The 26,158-nt window shown below is 42.0% G+C and overlaps 1 protein-coding gene across 2 annotated transcripts in view; it reads left to right on the forward strand.

Annotated features, from left to right (window-relative positions):
• SGSM1 (small G protein signaling modulator 1) overlaps positions 1-26,158 on the forward strand; it is a 364,300-nt gene that overhangs the window by 144,683 nt on the left and 193,459 nt on the right. For both annotated transcript variants that reach the window (XM_077461348.1, XM_077461349.1), the window contains exons 4-5: positions 21,496-21,658; positions 24,622-24,774. In XM_077461348.1, the coding sequence (XP_077317474.1) occupies positions 21,496-21,658; positions 24,622-24,774 (316 nt within the window). The remainder of the gene's footprint in view (positions 1-21,495; positions 21,659-24,621; positions 24,775-26,158) is intronic.

Below are 26,158 nucleotides of genomic sequence, written 5' to 3' on the forward strand. Positions count from 1 at the left end.
CGGATCATGTTGTCAGAAAATGTTATAGCCCTGCTCTAAAACTTTGTTGGTCGGATATTCCAACGGAAACAGTCCGATGGATCCCACACACGGTCGGATTATCCGTCAACATGATCCGATCACACATTTTCTGTCGGAATGTCCGACCATGTGTGCAAGGGCTAAAGCGTAAGCCACTGGGTTAATCCTGCGGAGAATATGGAAGGACCCAATAAATGAGGTGCCAACTTCAGTGAGGGAACAAGGAGTCAGAGGTTGCGAGATTACAGCCAGACCCTGTCTCCAACCTGGTAGGAAGGTGCAGGCAGCCGTCTTCGGTCAGCACGGAGTCTGTACCTATCATTGGCATGTCGCAAAGCCTCCTGGACTTGTGCCCAAATGGAACGAAGACCACGGAAATGCTTCTCTAATGCAGGAATGCTCTGCAGAACAAATGAGTCAGGCAACATGGAAGGTTGGAAACCATAGTTTGCCATAAACGGGGACAATCGGGAAGCAGAATTCAAGGCACTTTTGTGAGCAATCTCCGCCCAAGGTAAGAGGTCTGACCAGTTGTTATGATTGTCAGAAATATAGCAACGTAGAAACTGATCCAAGGGCTGGTTGGCTCATTCTGTGGCCCCATTAGACTGTGGGTGATATGCAGAGGAGACAGAAAGCTGAATTCCCAACTGTGCACAAAAGGCTCGCCAGAACTGAGACACAAACTGACTAGCCCTTTCTGAGACGATCACATTGGGTAGCCCATGTAAGCGAAAGATCTCCCAAGCAAAAATTAAAGCCAGTTCCTTAGATGTGGACATACAATGAGACATCTTCGAGAACCGATCAACCTCCGGAAGGATAACTGTCTTGCCCTGAGAGTTGGGTAACTCAACAATGAAATCCATGGACAGGTGGACCCAAGGTATACAAACAGAAGAAAAACAGCGCCAATCTAAGTGCAGTATTTTTAGATCACAGACATTTAATTTGTAAAGTAATACACTCACTCTCTACCAGAAAGTTTCAGGCACATCATGTTTTTAAAAAGGTCTCTGGGGGACATCGCAGGGCTCCCGAGGAGAAGCGGTTTCTCATTCAGCTGTGTCTTTCGTCCGGTAGCGCCGGTGGTTCCCAGCGTCGCACGGCCCGGTGTAGCAGCGTCAGGGAGGTCCGTTCGTTGGTCGTGGGGGCGCACTGCGATGACGTTCGTTATGTTTTACGTTGCACGCGTTCGGAGCATGCGTGCTCCTTCATCAGGCATCTCGACCACCATATTGGAAGTGGTTCAAATAGGGAAAGAGTAGTTCTGATTGGTCGATCGAGTTAGGGTGCCACCCTGTGGGGCGGAACTATTACGACCAGGGCATGGTATTGATAAGCTATGTGTTGCAGACTTGCTGCGTATTATTATTGTGCGTGTGCCTATATAGGAACTTGACCATTGTGAAGGAAAAACTTTAATTTATGTCTATATGGATAAAAATTAAAAATTAATAATAGTGGAAAAAATGATAAGAGTTGGGATTTTTTATTATTGTTAAAAACACGAAAATATTTGTAAAAAGAATTTTGTAAAAAGAAATAAAAAATGGAAATAGATATAAAAAGATTATTAAAAATTGGAAATTAAAAATAAAAATAATAATAAAAATAAAAATAAAGAGAAATAAAGGGAAAGGGCAGAAAAAATTACCAAGGGTATATTTCTTTGGTGGGTATTAAGACGTAAAGTAGTAAGAGAAATGTATATTGATAGAATTTGATACTGTAAAATTATTATAAGATACAATGAAAAATGATGTTCAATAAAAAATAATGAATAAGAAATAAGAAATTTTGTATTAAGATTATATATGTGTGGCCCAAGGTATCTCTCCATTGTGTATAAGTTGTAGGAGGCCCACTGTCGTGTCTTACTCTGAGCACACATGGAACAAGCAGCTACAAAGGTAGATACTTCAGAACGTAGACTAGGCAACCAGAAATTGGGAAATTGCCCAAAAGAGTTGATTCTTCCCAGGGTGACCAGCAGCCTTGGGAGAATGGTAAGTCTGGAGCATGGCAGTACGGAGACTCTCAGGGATAAAGCAGCGGTCACAAGGTTTCTCAGGAGAAGCATGGACTTGAGCGGCAAGAAATGTTGTCACCCAAAGGGAGAAGTGAGACTGGTGCGAACCATAGCCAGAATATGATCAGGAGGAATTGCAGGAACAGGAACTGATTCCATCTTGGAAGTGGAGGAAAATTGTCACGACAAAGCCCTTACATTCTTAGTACTGGGTAAGAATGAGACAATGTAATTGAAACTTGACAAGAAATGAGCCTATCGGGCCCTTCTGGGAGAGAGGCGTTTAGCCTCAGACAAGAATGTGAGATTTATGATCAGTAAGAATGAGACCCGGCACAGGGGTACCTTCAAGGAGATGCCTCCATTCTTTAAGGACTAAAATAATCGCTAACAACTCCCTGTCCCCAATCTCATAATTGTATTCCACAGGTGACAATTTCTTGGAAAAGTAGCCACAAGGATGCATAGCACTCTCCTTTTAACCTGTTTACGATGGAACTCACACTTCTCCAATGTACAATAAAGATTGCTCCCTCTCAGCTTCTGAAGCACACAACAGATATCTGTGTGGTGACTCTCTAGGGACTTGGAAAAAATGAGGATATCGTCGATATAAACCAGCACACATAGCTGCAACAAATCTCAGTTGGACATTGTAGATAAATTCCTGGAAAACTGACGGAGGTATTAAATGCAGTTTTCCATTTGTCGCCCTCCTTGATCCTCACGAGATTGTGTGCTCCTCTCAAATCCAGCTTTTTGAAAACTATTGCTCCCTTGAGGCGGTCAAATAACTTTGTAATTAATGGAATCGGATAGGCATTCTTAATCATGAAACGATTGGGACCCCTATAATCAATACACCACCTCAGTTTACCACTCTTCTTCTTCCAAAGAAGAAACCAGCACCAGCAGGAGTTACCCTTTAACAAGACTAACTTTATTCCAATGGAAGATGTTCCCTCGTTTAGTGAGATGTGTTTTGGCTTTATTTCAAAGTCTTACTGAACTGACATCTTAGTTGGGATGTGGAACAGTAGTATAGCAACACTGCACAAGAGGGGAATTTATTAAAACTTTAGCAGACATAATCTGTATCAGCTGTGCATGGTAACCAATCAGCTTCCAAGTTCAGTTTGTTCAGTTAAAAGGACACTAAGCTTAATTTGTTCTCAATCACTTCATTACAGGGCACTTTCACCCCTTTCCTGCCCAGATAAATTTTCAGCTTTCAGCACTGTCGCGCTTTGAATGACAATTGCACGGTTATTGTACACTGTACCCAAACTAAATGTAATCATTTTGTTCACACAAATAAAAACCAAAACGAAGGGCTGTGCTGAAGATTAACTAATACACAATGATCACTGATTAGAGTACCGGTATATAGCAACAAGTGAAGCCTAAAAACCAAATACAGTGCGCAGATATTGCCACATAATGGACTCAATAAAAATATGTACAAAGGGATAAATGTGCTTAATTAACACCAAAATAAATAAATATTCATATAAATTCATACATATAGTGACAATAAAAAACACATGACATAAATAGACGGAAATGTGCAAAAATATATGTGCTAATTATAACTCAAAAAATCTTAAAAAATATTGTGGGTATTAATAAAGATTCACACTGTACAATAACATAGAAATGAATCATAAGCATATGAATGCCTTAAATAAGATAAATAAGTGATAACCTCAAACCAAAATAAATGAATAAGCGATTGAATAGCAATAATATTTGTACAAAAAAAGTCCAAAGAAGAGTCCAAAAAAAAAAGCGTATTCTTCTAAAGTGATGAGAAGACAAGAATATCCCACAAAGGTGTGCCAAAAAGTGAAAGCGCCTCCACCACAGCAAACACTGACGCTTACTGGATAATAGTGGTTCCTTATTATAAGGGACCAGAACGTGCAGGTAGCTTATCACCCCAGCCAGGGGTCTTTTATATATATATATATATATATATATATATATATATATATATATATACATATATACATATATACATTATGGGAGTTATTTGCTAAAGGAAAATACACTTTGCACTGCAAGTGCACTTGGAAGTAAAGTCACTGTAGATCCGAGGGGGAAAATTAAAAACAGCATTTTAGCCTGCACATGATTGGATGATAAAATCAACAGAGCTTCCACTCATTTTAGATCTACCCCTTAGATTTAGAGCGACTGCACTTCCAAATGCACTTGCAGTGCAAAGTGGACTTGCCTTTCGTAAATATCCCCCTATGTTTGCATATAGCAGTGCATTACATTGTTATATGCAAGCATTTTACTGAATTAAATCAATTAATTCAGTTTGTTTTGTTGTGATTAGCTGTGATTGGTCAGAGATAATCACATGGTACAGATGGGCTGTGATTGGCCCAGTCTCTACAATGTGATCACACTGACCAATCACAGCTAGCAACATAATTGTATATAATGGATGGCTTGAAAGGAAGACATCCATTGTATACAACTGTCATGTGACCCTCTGTGATTGGTTACAGCAGTCACATGATACTGGCCAGTACAGGGATCAGTCATCAGCTGTGTCTGGTGGATGCAGCTGGTGACAGATTTTGCCACTGCGCAATCTGGGAGGGCATCGTATCAACATCAGACCGACAACAGGTTCCCCCTGGCATCATTATGGCATTTACTAGCTGGGAACTGTTCATAATGTGTTCTTAATTTTGCTTCCCTATAATGTCCTTCGTGAGCTCCTGAACCTCTCCTTTTCATCCCACTTCCATAAGTTTGGAATGAGCAATGTGCATTTGTTGCATTCACGCGTGTGATAATAATGAGTTCTGCGAACCCCAAAACGGAGTCAAGAACACCAGGATACCCTTACTTCTTAAAAGTCACCAGGTTGTGAATTCGATTAGATTTAAATCTAATGCCCCGTACACACGAGCGGACTTTTCGACATCCAAACTCCGACGGACTATCCGCTCGTGTGTGGGCTGCAACGGACTTTAGCTTCGCAAAAGTCTGACGGACTTTAGAAATGAAGCATGCTTCAAATTTTCCCGACGGAACTCCGCCGGACCCGGTCCCCTTCGAAAAATTCGCTCGTGTGTGTGCTACTCCGACGGACTAAAACCGACGCTAGGGCAGCTATTGGCTACTGTCTATGAACTTCCTACGTCGAATCCAGTCGTACGTCATCACGTTCGACTCCGTCGGAGTTTGGTGTGATGGTGTGTGGTCAAGTCCGTTCGGTCGAAAAGTCCGCCAGAACTCCGGCGGAACTCCGCTAGAACTCCGTCGGAAGTCTGTCAGACTTAATCCCTCTCGTGTGTACGGGGCATTACTCTTTCTATAGGGGCAGCATGGAATGGATCCCCCCCAGGAAGAATGCACCAGGACTGCATCTCCTATAATAAACACCCTTTTAGCCTAATTTCAAACAGTCATTATCAGAGTACCTTGATAGAATACTGCAGAACCACTTAACATTTAATTAGCATCTTAACTAACATCAAGACAGAGCCTTGCAAAACAGATAACCTTTTAATTCAGCTCATCAGAAATCCCATCAACAGGACCTAATGGGGGTCATATCTAATTTAGCAGTAATTGGGGAATGAGTATCCTAAGTCTGGTGTTTTAATAGCTAGCATAAAACATTTTAGTTCCATCCATCCATCCACCCAGGCTAACGGCTTTAGACTGGGTTTATTTATCCTATCGTAAAATAGTATAACCTTCAGAAAACTGAATACAAATTCCTGGCTGAATATCTCTCCCTGTAGTCAAAGTGCTTCATAACTCCTGAGCTGATGACCTTACATCAAGAATAAGGACATATTTATGGGTGTCAACTACCGGCATTTTAAGACTAAACAGTAAACTTAGACACATCTCATTTCTTAGGTGATACAGTGGGGCAAAAAAGTATTTAGTCAGCCACCAATTGTGCAAGTTCTCTCACTTAAAAAGATGAGAGAGGCCTGTAATTGTCAGCATAGGTATACCTCAACTATGAGAGACAAAATGTGGAAACAAATCCAGACAATCTGATTCCTGAATTAATTTATTTGCAAATTATGGTGGAAAATACGTATTTTGTCAATATCAATACTTCATCTCAATACTTTGTTATATATCCTTTGTTGGCAATGACAGAGGTCAAACGTTTTCTGTAAAGCCGCGTACACATGTAGCCGTTTTTCCGACGTACTTAGTCTGGCAGGCTTCCCGCCAGACTGTCCGTCGGACTTTCCAAACGGGCTACTTGCCCACACACGGCACTTTTTCAGCGGCCTAATACGGCGTACTAAGTCCGCCGTACTATCCGCCCTACTTTTGAAATGAACGGACTCGCCCACACACGCGGAGGAAAGTCCGCTCATTTCGAGCGCGTCTCCAGGTAGGCGGGGCCCGCGAAGGAGACGCCGCTGGCCCCGCCGCCTGGTATGGACTTAAAGGGGAACCCCAACGCCGAAAAAAAATCGGAGTGGGGGTCCCCCCAAAGTCCACAACAGACTCTTGTCCGAGCACGCTACCCGGCCACCCAGGAAAGGAGGGAGCGAGCCAGCGCCCCCCTCCTGAGCCTACCAGGCCGCGTGCCCTCAACATGGGGGGTGCCTTGGGGAAGGGGGGGCCGCGCGGCCCCCCCACCCCAAAGCACCTTGTCCCCATGTTGATGGGGACAAGGGCCTCTTCCCGACAACCCTGGCCGTTGGTTGCCGGGGTCTGATACCGGCCCCCCACCCTATGTGAATGAGTATGGGGTACAATGTACCCCTACCCATTCACCTGTAAAATAAAGTACAAAAAAAACACAACACACAAGATAAAATAATTTATTGCACAGCTCCGGGGGTCTTCCGGGGTCTTCTCGCCTGACTCCTCCGCTATCTTCTTGTAGCTCTTTTACTAGCGGAGGAGCCCGGCATTCTTCTTCGTCGCCGCTGCCTCTTCTTCCGACTTCGGGGGTCTTGTCCCCCTCTTCGGTTCTTCTGCCGGGCCACCGCGCCTTCTTATAGCTCTTTTACAGGCGGTGGCCCGGTCTTCTGTCGCCGCCGCCGCCGCCTTACGTTCTTCTTCTTCTTCTCCTGGAGATGTTGACTCGACGTTCTCTCCTGCCGCAATGCCAGGGACGCGCTGCGCTGCCACTTATATAGGGACAAGGGGCGGTTTCACATGGGTTGGTCACATGGGTTGATGTCACATGGTGACAGTCCCAGCATCCTCCGGGACTGTGACATCGTAAGGGGGCTGGGTCACCATGTGACACCAACCCATGTGACATCAACCCATGTGAGCGTTTGAAGCTCAATGTTGCATTCAACCTTGGGGCTTTTGGTAGCCTTAGTGCCTGTATCTTTCTTGTCATAGACCGAAAGGGGAGTTTGTTATTGTCTCCTCCCATGCTGTTCATGTTTGTTATTTAATGCAAAAAAATTGAAAACTGATACCTAAAATTAGTGTTACAGTTTTACATGTCTGCTTTCAGGTTTCATGTTTTTACAGTTGAGTCTAAGATATACAGGGTCATAGATTCATTTAGTTGGTTCTTGGTATAACATATGCAAGTCATGAGGTACACTGTACATAAAGTTTGACAAGTTATAATGTGTTGGAGTCCAAAGATTTCCATTTGCTAGCCAAACACTTTTTCATTCTTTTATATACAGGTACAAATTGATGTCTCATAGGCATAAGTACCTCTACCAATAAAGTGATCCATGCTGTTTTTCCCACGATAGTGACTCTGCATGACTTGGTCACAGATTGATGTAGCTTATTTAAAGACAGATTTGGGTTTGTGCTTCCCAACAACCATAACGTGTTAAAAGGGGCAATATTTGGCTACTATATTGCTAATTTGTTGAGGTTGTCTCGAGTATCTGGTCACTATTATTGTAGTTTGGGTAGCTATTCTTGGTGTGACATTGTAAAAAAAATATATAAATTCCCTCATATGTTTTTTTTGTCTTTTTGCTGTAGCCTCTTTCTACTAGTCTGTCCCTCAAGGTCCCGGCTCTTCATTCAAAGTGCTCTTCCCTGGTACAATTAGATCTACAGTAACCCTGAGAGATATCCAGTGCTGCTTACCAAGTTCTTTGTGGTGGGCGCTGGATGCATGTAGAATCATGTTCCCAGCAGTCGACTTCCTGTAAAGGTCAGATACCAGGAAGCCATCCTCCTGTACCAAAATTTCTATTTCTAAAAAGCTGATACTTTGTGACAATTCTTTGTAACCTTGAGTTTAATTGTTTTCTTATTCAAAACTAAGCCTCTTACCCACTGATTATGCACCCTGGCTTTTGGGGGAACACTGCTCTTTCAATTAACATGTATAGTTCAGAATCAAACAAACCAGGAATAGTCTTCATATATTTCTTGAGTAATATTGTTGGTAAATATTGCTGCCCCATTTGAAGTAATACAAACTACATTCTTAACGTCCATTAAGTAGTTGTCCATTATTTTCTTGGTTACTCTGTGCCCCTAATAGATACCTGGCACTGGAAAGAGGTGTCGACTGACCCTTCGCCCTTGAGTCCTTTCAGCCACTAGAGAGAAGACAGGGTGGCTGGACTCACTCCGTCATTTTGTTGGGGTTTTAGGCCGACAACCCAGCACCCCTAAGTGGGTATACAGGTGGAGACCGTAGTCCCATCCACTTTTGCTAGATGAAAATTCAGAGCAAGGCTGATATCCTCCTGTCCCAATGCTAGACCTTTTTCTGGGGTTGTGTCAGTGGAGACTGCAGTCCCATCCACTTTCACAGGAAATCCATCTTTTGTTCATCGAAGGCAGAGGCCAGCAGTGCTATGTCCTGTTAGCACTTCAGCTGGGGACCTCACATCATCCGCTCCAGCTAACTGTTGGGGAAGGAGGCCAGCTTCATCCACTCCCAGACTGTGGATCTGCTGCTCGGGAGTGACCTTGTCCAGGTTAGGTCTGTCACATGATCCTCCTCTAAGTCACAATAATAGACAAACGCAATGTGTTTAACCACTTGCCTCCGCCCCACAGTACATTTTTTATGGGCAGCTGAAGGCAGCCTCACATACTGGTGGGTTGCGATAAACATGTGCACTTGCATGCCCTGTGGGGCACACAGCGGTTCAGTTGGTACCCGGCCGCTGTGAGTGGATGGGGAATCATGATTGTTATGACCAATCATAGCGATCACAGGATTACAAATAAACAAAAAAGTAATTTATGGCTTCTGGTGACAGTATGTAAAAAAAGAAAAAAATGTGGAAAAAAATAATTTAACCACTTAAAGCGGTTTGGTACCTAAAAATGAAACTTCATATTATTAAAATCACCAGATTGAATACTTACCTAAATGAACCCTGGAAAAAAAAATTATTCTTTACTTACCTTTTATTTCAGATGTTTCTGCTGACTTCCGGGTTGTCCTCCCGTGGGAGTAGGCGTGGTTATCGTCCTCGCAATGGTCCCTGGGATATTTCTAAGCTATTTCCCAAGAATCCATGGGGGGACAATGAAATTGCGAAATCTCGCGAGATTTTGTTAGAACGCCGGTCACATGACGAGGGCGTGTCCGAATTTGCCATTTTTAAAGTGGGCAGGCAGCTGTATCTGCCATTACCACTGCTATCACTGAGCATGCGCGAGATGGGAGCCGAGCGTCATCGATATACAGGAAGTAAATGCCTGTGGGCTTCAGACGCCCACACTTAAAATGGAAAACGCCAGAGCACTTTTTTAAAAGTCATCCCGAGGAAAAGAATCGTCGCGCCGGGGGTCAAAAAAACGCCGGACGTGGATGCTAAGCGAAGGTAGCAGTCGCACACCTGTGACACAGGTAAGAAAAAAAAAAAAAAGGGCGGAATCCCGCTTTAAGGACCAGGCCTCTGTTTCAGATTTGGTGTTTACATGTTTAAAACAGTTTTTTTTGCTAGAAAATTACTTAGAACCCCCAAACATTTTATATTGTTTTTTTTCTAACACCCTACAGAATAAAATGGCGGTCATTGAAATACTTTTTTTCACACCGTATTTGCGCAGCGGTCTTACAAGCGCACTTTTTTTGGAAAAAATTCACTTTTTTGAATAAAAAAATAAGACAGTAAAATTAGCCCAATTTTTTTATATTGTGAAAGATAATGGTACGCCGAGTAAATTGATATCCAACGTATGTTGTAGGGATCATTATAATGTGGGCTTGCTTCCCTATCCTCAGTGCCTGGGGCTAAAAGTTTGACGCCATTCCACGAGCGGGCGCAATTTTGAAGCGTGCCTGGACCACTTGCCATCATCAAAGGGTAAAATGAATTCCCAAATTCACTAAAATATCCTACAGTATAATGTCAAGTTGGCTGTCTGCCACCTGAAGCTTAGTAGAAGTTGGATGGCAAGACAATGGCCCTAAGCATTGAAGTAAATCCACCACAGACTGGCCTCAGAAAAAGAAAACGCGCCTTTTGGAGAGCTCCAGTCAGAGCCCAGACTTTAACCCTATAGAAATGCTGTGGAATAACTTCAAGACAGCAGTTTACACCAGACATTCTGCAAATCTGTCTTAAGTTGAAGTAGTTTTTTAAAGGGGAATGGTCAAAAATTCCTTCTGAACATCGTGCAGGTCTGATCCAGAACTACTGAAAGCGCTTGTATGAAATCATTGCTACCAAAGGAGGTTTGACCCTATATTACCTCCAAGGATTCACTTAATTTTTGCTTCAGCACTGTGAATGCTTAATGGGTGTGTTCAATAAAGACACAAGAAATTGAAAGTGTGTGTTATCAGCTTAAGCACATCGGGGTTGATTTACTAAAACTGGAGAGTGTAAATCTGGTGTAGCTCTGCATAGAAACCAATTAGCTTCCAGTTTTTTTTTGTGTCAAAGCTTGTTTGAACAAGCTGAATTTAGATGCTGATTGGCTACCATGCAAAACTGCACTAGATTTTGCACTCGGTCTGTTGACTTGGATGAGGATCAGATCACATTTTATGGCAAATCCCTGCAGAAAACTAGTTAATTCCAAGGTGTTCACTGTACTGGAGAACATCTGAATCCATGAATATAGTTCCTCCAAGAGGCGATATTTATAAACCAACCTATTCTATGTGCTCCCTGATGCACTGTTACTACTTCCAGATTAGCCAGATTTGTTATTTCAGGGTCCAATCTTGCCCCCTGCTTTTTGGTAGCAGGCTTTAATGACATGGCTGTTGAAGGATAGGGCATTTTAGGACCTTTGACCAGAGGGTGACTCATATAGCTCCTTCTGTTAGACACCACTTCAACTATGGTATGTTAGCCTTATTTTGTTGGTTCTTCAGAAGTTCCCCTTTGAGCCTACTAGATATATTCCTTGGTCTTCTCTCGTCCACAAGGTAACCTTTCTTGCCATGAATACATCGCAAAGGAGGATTTTGGAGCTCTCGCAAAGTTTTGCTTGGTAGAAGTGTCAACATTGGTGAATGCTAGTTTTGGTTGCAAGGTTTTGCAGGGAGCTCTGTGAGCTTCCTAGTGCTTCTCCTGTCGGTTTAATGTCTCCTGTTAGGCTCTCTCCGCCAGTTTAATGCTAGGAGGCATCTGTCTATCTGTATGAAATCCTGTGTCCCTCAGTGAACATTGCAGAAAATGGGAATTTTCACGACCGGCTTTTGCTGACCGAGCATGCTGGAAAACCAACAGCCAATCAGAATTTGGTCAGCGCTTGCAGCCAATGGCTGCAAATTCTCACCAATGTATTCTTTCTTTTAGTAGTATTTGATTGCCACTGTGTTTTTATTTATTTATTTATTTTTTAAAAAATTTAATAAACAAAAAAAGACAAAAAATGTTGAAAAAAATATATTTCTACTTTGTTAGAAACATATAAAAAAAATATAATTTCTTCATAAAGTTATGCCAAAATGTATTCTGATACATGTCTGTGGTAAAATAAAATCCTAATTAAGTGTATAATATTGGTTTGTGTGAAAATTAGTGTTTACAAACTATGGTATATAAATTAGAAAATGTATCAATTCTGATGTACTGACAACCTATTACATTTCTTGAGGCCCTTAAAATGGCAAGACAATACAAATACCCCCCAAATGACCCCTTTTTGGAAAGTAGACCGTCTGAGGCATTTAGTAACAGGTATGGAGAGTTTTTAAAGTTGACATTTTTTGTCACAATTGTTTTGAAAAAAAAAAAGTAATTTTTATTACCTACTGTCCCCAGTGTAGTACAGCATCATCATATGACTGGTGTGGCAGTGATCAGGGACACTGACTGGTGACAGTATATTTAAAAAAATGATGACCATTGTAATGGCAATCTTTTGTACTTTCATGAATGGGTTACATTCAGAATGGCTGTGATTACTAGGGACCTGTGATTGGCTATAGCTAATCACATAGAACAGGGTTCTGCGACTGGCTCAGGTACCATGTGATAGCTGTGGGCCAATTACAGCATAGGAAACACAGCTGTTCTGAATAAATTCATTCATAACAGCTTTGTTGACATTGTGATCATGTGATCTCATAGCGATTACTTGATCACAGGGCCATGGGTACCAGGATCCAGAATCTGCTGTGTACTGTGGACACAGAGGTCACAGGAGTGGTATGCTGCGCTTCCCTAACCCAGGACAGGCTGGATGACGTACATGTACGTGATCTTACAAATTTCAAAGGTAAACCTGTGTATGCAGCTGTCACAGCCCAAAGAGCTTTCTTTTCAACAATAACATCAAAAGTGTTTTATATGATCAACCATTCTGCTTTCTCTACATTCTAGTGGATAAGGAGTAGGTAAAATATGAACTGAGGGAAGATTTGAATGCTAGGAATGCGAGGATGGTGGATGGAATGGCCTAGAGTATATCAATGCATGATCTTGTAACAAAGATACATATGGACATACAGTAAATGCTGGATGTGGGCTTGTCTATGTCCTATCTGTAGGAACAGCAGAACATGGTATTCTGAAAGGGACTATTAAGGCTTCCATTGTTCTGTTAATTTGCAAATACTCTGCTGAACTTATCTGTTGCTGGGATCTAATAAAAGCTGCCTTCTCTGAAAAGGAACCAAGGTTGCCTGGAATTTGGTTGAAGAATGTTGCACTTTCTGTTTACATGATAATAATCATTTGTTATTGTTAACAGCTCCCTCCCTCTTGCGATAGTTATTATAATTGGTGTCTTTCATACAGCTTGCTACAACTGAGTGATTTGGAAGAGAGAGGGGTCAGGTTTTTGTGCTTGGTGTCCATACCTCCTGTAGGTGGCAATATAACCCATGATCATGACTATGAAATACTGTGATTCCTAGTACACTCAGAAAATGCCAGTATTCCAATATGTATTTAGCTGCTTGATTAGAGTTCAGCTTCAACTGTATTAAGATCAATTAAGTTTATATTCTAGCGGTTTCCAATAATATTGCATACTGCGCATATAGCTCTTTGCCCTATCAGATAAGGAAAATGTCTAAAATGAGCCTGGGTACATTATTGGGGAAATTTCTGCTTACATGTGTTTGGTTTATAACAAATATAATTTTGTATTTAGTAGATCATTAATTAGCATGTACATTTGAATTCAGGATGATGTTATAACGTCATAATGGAAAAACCTTTATTGGTAAAGAAATATATATTCAGAACCATGCACCAGTGTTTGCACCTTAAGAGGTTAAAAGTTGTAAGCCAGGTACAAAAATAAAACCATGCCTAATCCCCCATCCGATGTTATAGTGATTCCTACTGGAAAACACTGCAAATGAAAACATTTCCATGCCTTGTTAAACAGTACAGCATCTGCACAGCTAATCCTGTTTGCTGATGGGATTTGCTGAAGCACTGGAAATATTAGAGGAGGCAGGAAACAAACCAAGCAATTAAATGCATGAGATGTGATAATGAGAGGTATGAGCTGCTTTTTACTCTTAGCATGCTCAAATGTACCACATGACCTTGGGTGTGAAAGCAATTATTCTGTCCTGAAGTGTTGCAAGTAAAACACTGGCAGGTGCTTTTAATAACATCAAATTATATTTTGGAAGTTAAATTGTGTGTGTGTGTGTTTATGTATGTACTGTTTATATGTTGGCAGTTGCTTTTTTGCCTAGGCCACTTTGTCATCCATTCCACAGTGCTGTTTGGTTACAAGGCAGTGGGAATTCAAGCTATCACCAGGAAATTCTTAGACCCCATTCACACGGGCTTCTCTGCTAAGCGGAATCCACTTGCACAGCGGGGGCTCTCTCCGCTGATCCCTGCTGAGCAGGCAAATTACAGGTCTTTTTTTCCGGACACAGTCCCTCTCTCCTCTATGGGGCAATCAAAAACTGCCATTTCTATCTGATGCCATCCGATCCACCAGACGGATAGGTAATAGGACCACAATCCGTCTGTTTCTGGCGGACAGGCTTGGATCGGATGGTGGTGGGTGTCAGTGGGCATGTGTTCGCTGACATCTACCACACCGTAGCAGAGACTGGAGGGTCCGATCAGGTCTGCCTGAAAAACCAACACCATGACAGATGAAGCCTGGATTCTGATTAGGGACCAGCAACATGGACAGGCAAGGCAGGTTTACCCTGTGCTGGACAGATACAGTAGCTTCACTATCTACAGGTTTCCAAAATAGTATTTGTTCTATAATAAGACTACCAGGAATTGTATTTGAAATTTATTAATTTATATGGTCTTAAGCTTTTCAAGACTGGAGGTAAAATTGAAGAGGAGAAGAAAAGATCTGTTAAGCAAAGTGTTGTTTGACGATATACAATATTGTTCTAAAATCCCTAAGAAAATCTGTACATGTAGGGGCTTATAAAGTGTTGCCGGCACATGCAATATTAAAATTTGACATGTGATCATAGTCGTTAGCAATGGCTTTATGAATGACAGTTATTGTTTACTACTTTTCATTTGATCACTGTGATTGGTAACCACAATCACATGGCACCAGGGCCAAATACAGTGGACCAGTATCCTGAATGGTAATCCGCTGTGTCCACAGATGTGTCCACAGATTACACTGCTGCATGGCCCCAAGGCAGCGCACAAAAGCCCGGAGTGGGAGGATGCATCCGTGCAGAACGAAACACTCGCGCAGAAGTGGTTAATAGGTTAGTGTTATAACTGAAAGATAGGAGCACCATAAATCTGGGCAGCCAGTTTGACACCAATCTAATGCTGTTTGTGTTGTTTTTCAATTGTCCATTACAAATATTGATTTTCAAGCCCTGATGAAGGGGAAGCTGTTAGCCTCTGAGATGTGTTGGATTTTTTACTATAGGTTGTGAAAAATGTAATTCTTACTGGACTGGATCAAGCAGTTGTAGTACTTTCATATTTGGAATGTTCTACAGACTCCTTCATGGTCCCTTTGGGATGCCTTGATTGAGAGCTGCCTCTAAAACCTAAAATTTGACTCCTGATTTTCGTCCACTCTGGGATCCAGTGCTGTACCAGCACAAACATACTACAGTATTTTTGTTGAAGCAGATTAGTTAGTGTTGAAGTAGACCTTTGCTCCACTTTCACTAAAAGTCACAGGAGCATTGAAATCATCTTACATTTATTAGTTAAACATTTTTTGCCGATTGCTGTTGTTAAACAATTCTTAAGGTATCTCTGTTTTAATTTTTATCATAAGGGTAAAGTTCCTCTTAAGTCAATAGAATTAATTTTGTATTTTTTTGTCATACGTGATTCACAGCCATTGAACTGAGTGCACAGTACTGGAAAATGTTTATTATCCAGAAATCTGAAATATACACACTTTTTTATTCTCCATATAGCACTGTCAATACAGTATGTGTCAAAACCTAGGAATCCCTGGGGCCCCTGTATTCAGGATAAAGAAAAAGCAAGTCCTTTTAAGTATTTAGAATAGTTTTATACAAAATGTATATATTTTTTTACACATTAGCCCATTTCTCTGCTTATCATAAAAAACACATTCAGGGAGTTTTTTTTTAAAAAGAACAATTAAATGAAGGCCTCTTATGTGTTTTGTAAAATAGTAAAAAAAATATTTTATTAGGAAAGCTAGTTAGTTATTGAGTGAATCACTCTCACGCTATACCAAAACTTTAAAATGTTCCTCGTTACAAAGGGTTTGGGGAAACCTGTACAACGCAAACCTGTCATGAATAATGCTGATTTCCATGACTAAATTATTATAAATTTTTTTTTTTAGTCCTTGTTTCCTGGAGGTCATGTCAATTTCCTGTTTTTGGTGCAGAGTATCAAAGCCAGAGACAGCCAGGCAACTCATTTTCAGAAGGAAGTCAGTAATTATATCCCCCTCATTTTTTTAAAGCCAGGTTTCCTTTATTGGCACTGTACAAAAGAAATAATACACCTGTACTTGGAAGAGCACATATGTATGTTGAGAGGATATCAGTGTGGAAAATATATTGAAGAGGCTGATTATAAGTGGCAGTACTGAAAATGTTTCAGCTTTGATTAAATAGATTAGCCTGGCTGTAACTGACACTGGTTGTAAAGTGGAGAAGTGAGACGCTAAACCATTGGATTATGGTTTTGAAAAAACAGAAACAAAGATTTTTTTTCTATATGTACAATAAAACTATCATTGCTTTACAGAGGACTTACTCAACAAAAATGTGAAATAGTTGAAGATTTCTTTTTTTAGGCACACAGATGTCAGGATTTTCTTTCTACCAAAAAATTGCCATATGCTGTGTATTTATGTAATTGCCAGTGTTTGCATAGCCTCGATATTATGTGGTATTACAAAATCCTTAAACTGAACTCCAAAGCTTTTTTTTTTTTTTTGAAGTAAGATGATCAAGAGTAGAACATTTATCAGATTTTGTATGCTGTCTGTGTCCACTTTGGGAACATTCAGCTCAATTCATGCTCTGTAATACACCCATCACCCAAACAGGAAGTCAAAGGAAATGGCCCCCACCACCAAAGGGACAAAGACATAAATTAAAACCTACAAGATGTAGAAAAATTAAGGCCTCATGCACACGAGACGCAGTTAAACGCGCGTTCAGATGCAGTTGGACAGTTTTTTCAACTGCCCCTGAACTCATTCAATGTTATCCTATGTGTCCATGCACACAGTCTAGTTTTTTTCAGTTTTTATGCAGTTGCGTTTAATCTCGTTTTTCCAGAAGCAAAATAATGCGTTCAGAAGCAAAAATTTCCAAGTTTCAGACGCAAAACGCGGCACCCGCGTTTAGCCACGTTTGCGTTTATATGCGTTTTTAAAGGTGACCTTTTTTTTTACTTTAAAAATCTCAAAAATGATTGCAAATGATGAAAAACCATTAGAAAAATATTTTAAACAATTGCAATTGCAAGTGGACAATCCACAACTTGTGGCAAGTGACATGGCAGGTGGCAAGTGACGTGGCAAGTGGACAATCCACAACTTGTGGCAAGTGACATGGCAGGTGGCAAGTGATGTGGCAAGTGGACAATCCACAACTTGTGACAGGTGACGTGGCAAGTGATGTGGCAGGTGATGTGGCAAGTCACGTGGCAAGTGGAAATCCACAACTTGTGGCAGGTGATGTGGCTGGTGACGTGGCAAGTGGACAATCCACAACTTGTGGCAGGTGGCATGGCAAGTGATGTGGCAGGTGATGTGACAAGTGGACAATCCACATCTTGTGGCAAGTGACATGGCAGCTGACGTGGCAAGTGACGTGGCAAGTGGACAATCCACAGCTTGTGGCAAGTGACATGGCAGGTGGCAAGTGATGTGGCAAGTGGACAATCCACAACTTGTGACAGGTGATGTGGCAAGTGATGTGGCAGGTGATGTGGCAAGTCACGTGGCAAGTGGAAATCCACAACTTGTGGCAGGTGATGTGGCTGGTGACGTGGCAAGTGGACAATCCACAACTTGTGGCAGGTGGCATGGCAGGTGACATGGAAAGTGGACAATCCATATCTTGTGGCAAGTGACGTGGCAGGTGATGTGGCAAGTGACGTGGCAAGTGGACAATCCACAACTTGTGGCAGGTGATGTGGCAAGTGACGTGGCAGGTGATGTGGACAATCCCCAACTTGTGGCAGGTGACATGGCAAGTGACGTGGCAAGTGGACAATCCACAACTTGTGGCAGGTGACGTGGCAAGTGGACAATCCACAACTTGTGGCAGGTGACGTGGCAAGTGACGTGGCAGGTGATGTGGCAAGTGACGTGGCAAGTAGACAATCCACAACTTGTGGCAGGTGATGTGGCAAGTGACGTGGCAGGTGATGTGGCAAGTCACGTGGCAAGTGGACAATCCACAACTTGTGGCAGGTGATGTGGCTGGTGACGTGGCAAGTGGACAATCTACAGCTTGTGGCAGGTGGCATGGCAGATGACGTGGAAAGTGGACAATCCACATCTCGTGGCAAGTGACGTGGCAGGTGATGTGGCAAGTGACGTGGCAAGTGGACAATCCACAACTTGTGGCAGGTGATGTGGCAAGTGGACAATCCCCAACTTGTGGCAAGTGACGTGGCAAGTGACATGGCAAGTGGACAATCCAAAACTTGTGGCAGGTGACGTGGCAAGTGACGTGGCAGGTGATGTGGCAAGTCACGTGGCAAGTGGACAATCCACATCTCGTGGCAAGTGACGTGGCAGGTGATGTGGCAAGTGGACAATCCCCAACTTGTGGCAAGTGACGTGGCAAGTGGACAATCCAAAACTTGTGGCAGGTGATGTGGCAGTTGGACAATCCACAACTTGTGGCAGGTGATGTGGCAAGTGACGTGGCAGGTGATGTGGCAAGTCACGTGGCAAGTGGACAATCCACAACTTGTGGCAGGTGACGTGGCAGTTGGACAATCCACAACTTGTGGCAGGTGATGTGGCAAGTGACGTGGCAGGTGATGTGGCAAGTCACGTGGCAAGTGGACAATCCACAACTTGTGGCAGGTGATGTGGCTGGTGACGTGGCAAGTGGACAATCCACAGCTTGTGGCAGGTGGCATGGCAGATGACGTGGAAAGTGGACAATCCACATCTCGTGGCAAGTGACGTGGCAGGTGATGTGGCAAGTGACGTGGCAAGTGGACAATCCACAACTTGTGGCAGGTGACGTGGCAGGTGATGTGGCAAGTGGACAATCCCCAACTTGTGGCAAGTGACGTGGCAAGTGGACAATCCAAAACTTGTGGCAGGTGACGTGGCAAGTGACGTGGCAGGTGATGTGGCAAGTCACGTGGCAAGTGGACAATCCACAACTTGTGGCAAGTGACGTGGCAAGTGACGTGGCAAGTGGACAATACAAAACTTGTGGCAGGTGACGTGGCAAGTGACGTGGCAGGTGATGTGGCAAGTCACGTGGCAAGTGGACAATCCACAACTTGTGGCAAGTGACGTGGCAAGTGACGTGGCAAGTGGACAATACAAAACTTGTGGCAGGTGACGTGGCAAGTGACGTGGCAGGTGATGTGGCAAGTCACGTGGCAAGTGGACAATCCACAACTTGTGGCAGGTGCCGTGGCAAGTGACACGCTAAATACAAGTACACTGCAGCTCTCACAGCTGCTGCTACTCACTCTGGTCTCACAAAATTGCTGAAATAGTTAATAATACTGTTTTTTTGAGCTGGGGAGGGTCTATGATGTTAGCTTAACTAGACGCAAACGCGGTAAAACGCCGCTAAATCGCTGTAAAAATCGCGGCAAAACATGCGTTTCTAAACGCCGGTTTCAACATGTGTCCAGCAGCATTTGCATCTGCGTCTCGTGTGCATGAAGCCTAAGAGTGCCACATGAATGGAAAAGGCTTCCAAAAGTATTTCACCATAAAACAACAAAGGTCACAAGCCAACATGTTTTCCAGGGGCTACAACATGTCCTCTTCATCAGGGCTTAAACTACTGATAGAAATGAAATGATAAATTTAAAAGGTTACAAATATAGGAGTAATTTAATATTGGTAATAATGGTTTGCTTTATTTTCCCCACCAAATTCAGTACTTACTGTAGATCTAATAGTTCTTACCATAAATTAAACTTAGCTCTTCAGACACCCTAGAACTCTAAATTGTCAACTCTTGGCCCTTGAGAAGCACAGGGGTACTAAAGGCTGAAACGCAATCTATAGCAGCATTCCAGTTACTTTATAACTTGTTGCAGTAGATGCTTAAAGTGACACTAAGGCCGCGTACACACGGGCGGACTGTCCGCCCAACTAGGTTCGTCAAACAGTTTGACAAACAGTCCGTTCAAAATTTGCATGAGCGGACTTGACCACACACGACGAACGAACAGTCCGCTGAAAACTTGCACGATGACGTGAACGGCACGTACGACGGGACGAGAGATTCGAAGTCCTATACACTGCAATGCAACCTTTGGCGTGTAAATCCTTTCTGAGCATGCGCGGAACTTAGTTTGACGAACAAGCCTACACATGATCGGACTGTCCGCTCAAACCAAGTTTCCAAAAAACTTTGTTCGTCAGACTGTCCGCTGAAACTGTCCGCTGAAGCCCACACACGAGCGGACTGTCCGCTGAAACACTGTTCAGCGGACAAAGTTGGACGAACAGTCCGCCCGTGTGTACGCGGCCTAAGCGATCTATGCAAAAACAAAAGCCAATACTCCACAATGTCCTAGAGCCACAGACATTTTTTACATTTCTAATTTCTGTGTCCTATGCACTGAGTTGGCGTACAATTCCAACATGCAGTGAGACCATGGAAAGCAAACATAGCCACCCTGATCATTAATATCATAAATACATATTTATGCAAGTGCTTTTATACTGAGCCATTTGAAGGAACACTGATTGATTAAAATTATTGTAGGAAACTTCATATTGTTTTTGGACATTGCCTATGCCTTTTGAAGGAACACAGATTACTTAGTTATGTTAGCAGACTTTATTTTTATTTTTTTGGACTACAGTTTTATTTTCACTTTAATGCTTGATTTGCTTCTGTGGTGAAAAGCCTCTGAATGTTTCTTACGTTTTCAGCCTTCATTCAACCAAACACTTGCGTCTTTCCCATGCTATATATCGCAAACAGTAATAAAGATTTATGAATGATTCATAACAAAGCTATTTGCTCTGATTCATTGCAGTACTTCCTTTTCTCCTAAGGTGTGGGTGTCAGCATCTGCTTAAGGTATAGCAATACATTTTTAGAAAACCGTCTGTGTTTATAAAGGAACTCAGCATATGGTTATACATGTTTAAACATAAGCAGAATTCTGTTTAATTGCTCATTTCCTTTGCTTAATATAAAATGAAGCTGCAGATACAGAGAACACAAAATGCTTCAAAGCATGAACAGTAATGACAAAACACGTGTATAGAAAATGCATAGAAGCTGGGGTACAAACAACATTTTATTCTGCTTCTTAGAATTGAATGTGCTGTATATTATTGAAAAACATGTTATTCCTTTCTCACAGCAGCTAAGGTATGTATACTGCATGAATTATATTCTCTGCTAATGCATGATATTTAGACATGCGTTTGGTTTCTTGCAGCTGCGGTTGAAGCATGTGTACTGCATGGATTGAAGCGTAGGGCTGCTGGCTTCTTACGCAGCAATAAAATTGCAGCTTTATTTATGAAAGTGGGGAAGACCTTTCCACTTGCAGAAGAACTTAGCAGAAAGGTGCAGGAGCTGGAACAGCTACTTGAAAGCAAGTAAGTCATTTATTACAACTGAAAATGTTCTAGTATGTCAATACAAAGATCATTATAAATTTGTATATTATTATGTAAACAGCTAAATACACAGAATATAGGTGTGTGTGTGTGTGTGTGTGTGTGTATTCAAAAACACTCATAAATCGTTAAGAGCGGGCTTATTTGGTGTGCAGATATTTCCCCTACAATCTTGCCTATTAACCTCTTCAGCCCCCAAAGGTTTTACCCCCTTCATGTTCAGGCCATTTTACTGCACTGTGTTGCTTTAACTGACAATTGCACGGTTGTGCAACTCTGTACCCAAATCAAATTGATGTCCTTTTTTCTCACAAATAGAGCCTTTCTTTGGGTGCAATTTGATCACCTCTGCAGTTTTTATTTTTTGCGCTATAAACAAATAAAGACTGACCATTTTGGAAAAAAAACATAATTTTTTACTTTCTGCTATAAAACATATCAAGTATAAAATTGAAAAAATCTAATTTCTTCATCAATGTAAACCTATATGTATTCTGCGACATGTTTTTGTTAAAAGAAAATTCCAATAAGCAAATTTTGATTGGTTTTCACAAAAGTTAAAGCGTTTACAAACTATGGGATATTTTTCTTTCTTTCTTTTTTTTTTTTTACTAGTAATGGCTGCAATCAGCGACTTATGATATTGGACTGTGATATTGCGACGTAAAAATCAGACACCTAACTGACACGTTTGACACTTTTTGGGGACCAGTGACATTATAGTGATCAGTGCTAAAAAATATGCACTGTTACTGTACTAATGACACTGGCAGGGAACATGACAGAAATCACGTTACCCAATGGCAGGGAGCAGTAGATCTCTGTCATGTTGCTAGGCAGAACAGGGAAATGCCTTGTTTACATCTCCCCGTTCTGCCGCTCCATGACACAATCGCAGGCCCCCGGCGAACATCAAGTTTTCAGGACTGGCGGCCACAGTCACGGCATATGTGGTGGACGCGCATCCCACAATGCCGTTATTTAAAGGGGACATGCTGGTATGCCCATTTGCCCAGCTGCGCCATTGTGCCGACGTATATTGTTGTGCACTGGTCGGCAAGGGGTTAAAGGAGAAGTCTAGCCTGAGCTTATTTGACTTGGCTTCTCCTATGGGTCACAGCAGTGCAATTCGTTTTGGACTCCTGTGACCCGTTTTCAGCAGAGAGCAGTCTGAAGTCCACTCTCTGCTGGCGTCACCAATATCAGTCCAGGCACCAAGTCATGCCCACTGGGGGTCTGGATCCACCAGGTGCCTGGACTTATAGCCATCTCAGCCTCTCACAAGCCACTGAGAGGCTGAGATGGCCGCTCCCTGCCCCTCCACAGCTCAGCGCTCCAGTGAGCGTGGAGGAGTAGAGCAGGAGAGCTTCTGACTGACAGGCAGCAGCTCTCTGTTCGGGGAGGAGAGAGAACCAAGCCATCGGCGATTGTCAATCCTTGGATTCTTAGTGCAGAGACGCCGGACAAGATATGGTCTCTGCGGAGAAGTACCTCATCCGATGTTATCACACAGGAGTTGTTTTCAGATCGCTAGGCCCAAACAGGGGAAGGCGCGATTGTGAAGCGTCAGCCTGTCGTAGGGCTAAGAGGGGATTAATTTGGGAGGTCAGATGCTCTCCCTACAGCCCTGCCTATTAAACAATTGATCTCAGATGGCGGTGTGCAAAAATAAGAGAACTGCTTGTAGCCTGGATGGTTGATGGACTTGCATGTCTTGGACTCCTGGTCGGCGAACCCTATGTGCTGTGCAATAAATCTGTGCTGAAGTAAAGCACCTATCTTGTGTGTCAAGAATTGAAAAGATGCTGTTACGTGTTTTGTTTGCACTTACATTGAAGACAAAGCCGGCTTACGCATATGTATGTAATTAATTGAAAAATCTCAGCTATTTAATCTACTTTTAAGACTGCTATTTCCTAATTAGTTTTCTACTACATTTAAAGTGGAAGCACATCTTTTTAGCCTCCCTGTAGCTCCTCCTCTAAAGGTCTGAGCTCTTCTGTACAAGGAATACAGGGCTTACCAAGCCAAATTCAGGTTTTTTCGCTGCTTGCATTTAAAAAAAAAATTACATTCAATTATATAATAATGTATGCAGAGCTGCATTAATATGTAATATTTTCCTTCAGTTCAGCATTTGCTAAACTTAAACAGCTTATAAATTTGTAGCTGGCCTCTGACTTGCTCAGGCAGCATGATTTTATTAGTGATTATGAACACATCATGTTTGACAGTTTCTTTTGAACTAGGAAAAACAGAGAAAAATGTCAAAATTAGTCAGCTGAGCCAGGCTTTTCACAGAATGCTTTACAGTGAGGCCGCGTACACACGCGCGGACTGTTCGCCCAACTTTGTCCGTCCAACAGTTTCAGCAAACAGTCCGCTCAAAATTAGCATGGACGGACATGCCCACACACGACGAACGAACAGTTTGCTGAAACCGTGCGCGATGACGTGAACAGCACGTACGACGGGACGAAAAATACGACGTCCTATACACTGCATTATAGCTTTCGGCGTGAAAATCCTTTCTGAGCATGCGCGCAACTTTGTTTGACGAACAAGCCTACACACGAGCGGGCTGTTCGCTGAAACAAGGTTTCAGCGGACAGTTTTTCGGAAATTCCGAAAAACCTTTTCCGTCCAACTGTCCGCTGAAACTGTCCGCTGAAAGCCCACACACGAGCGGACTGTCCGCCCAAACACTGTTCAGCAGACAAAGTTGGGCGAACAGTCCGCCCGTGTGTACGCGGCCTGAGGCTTACCCCTGACATTCTCCTCTACTGGGTTATTGGTCTGATTTTGTAAGAGATGGTGTTGGAATATGAATATGAGCTCCCTTCAATACCCTTCCTATGCTTCTACTTTTGCTCTGATGTCTACTACTAACTGTTTCATTTATGTTATAATTCTCAGAGTTATGTCCTAATATTTATCCACAGAAAGAATCAGATGCAAGGTATCCAGGAGAGTGTGAGGAAGGCGCAGAGGCTTCCAAATCTGTCCCCACAAGCTATCAAGCATCTATGGATTCGTACAGCTTTAATTGAAAAAGTGTTAGATAAAATTGTTCTTTACCTAGTGGAGAACTGTAGGTAAGTGACAATTTTTAAAATGTTGAGAAAATCAGTATCTAATTTTTTTTTTCTAATTTTTAAATATACCTTTTTAGTTAGATTAATAAACATTAGACACTTATGGTTGACATTCTCAAAATTTCAAACATGTCTGACCAAACTGAATACAGTTGTGACAGAGTAATAATTTTGTTATCTCCATGGAAACAAAACAGGTTGGTTCAGTTGCATTCATTGAATTTTTGCAATTGGTGCTTTTACTGGTTGGTTCTGTAGTATAATACTGTTGGCAAAACAAACACTGTGTAACGGGACAGCTTTTTCTGGACCTTTGAGGTAAACAACCTAACTAGGGCTGCTCAAAGTGATCGTTACTGCCTATAACTTGCCCATAGCCTATTGTCTATAACTTATAAAATCATACCAGGACTGGTTGGAGTGCAAGAGAATCTGCCTCTATGGATTACAGCAGAGTGTTACAGCTAAAAGTGGGTGTGGGTAATTGGACATTGTTTAAAGTGTGCCTCATGTCACATCTATTGTGGCCAGGCTAAAACTCCTCCTCCTGCTGCTGTCTGACTGTATTTACAGGATTAGCAGTTAAATATAATACTTTTTTTGTGTTGAATTTTAATAGGACCAGCTATGTATTATACTATCTTCCTGCTCAATAATACACTATAAGACCATTTACACATGAAGTACAATGTCCCTCTGCTCTGCAGTGATTTATAGTAAAACAAACATTGATCTAAAATATTCCCCTGTTATAAAATATAATATCCCAGGTTTGAATTTTATTTCATACTCGCCAATATATTTCTAATAGAACCAACAATGAATTATAATATCTCATAGCTTTGAGTTATAATATCTTCCAGTTTAGGTTAATTAGCTTAGGGTCAGCAAGTTAGGCAAAGCGAATACGGGTGACTTCAATAACTTGCTGTTGTGATATTTTACCACTTAAGCCAAAAAATCCTTATCTACACCAGTAATGAGACTTCAAAGTATAACAAAAATATATAGCTGAAAAGAACAATAAATATACCCAATCAGACAGTCGTGTAATCCAGTGGTCATCAACCCTGTCCTCGGGGGGCCCACTAACAGGCCAGGTTTGCAAGATAACTGAAATACATCAGAGGTGATATCATTTGCTGCTCAGTGATTGCAGTATTCTAGTCTGCATCTCCTCATGCTAATACATAAAACCTGGCCTGTTAGTGGGCCCTGAGGACAGGGTTGATGACCACTGATGTAATCTTTAAGGCCATTTATTGAAAATTCCATATAAAATTTTCATTCAATTATATAATAATTATTTAAAATAGCATTTGATGAGGGCCTATTGTCATCCAGTATATACCGTGAGTAACAGCTGCATAATAGTTGAAATGTC

The sequence above is a fragment of the Lithobates pipiens genome, unplaced genomic scaffold, assembly GCF_037356315.1.
Source record: "Lithobates pipiens isolate NorthernLeopardFrog02 unplaced genomic scaffold, aLitPip1_a1.2 Scaffold_3, whole genome shotgun sequence".
NCBI lineage: Eukaryota > Metazoa > Chordata > Amphibia > Anura > Ranidae > Lithobates > Lithobates pipiens.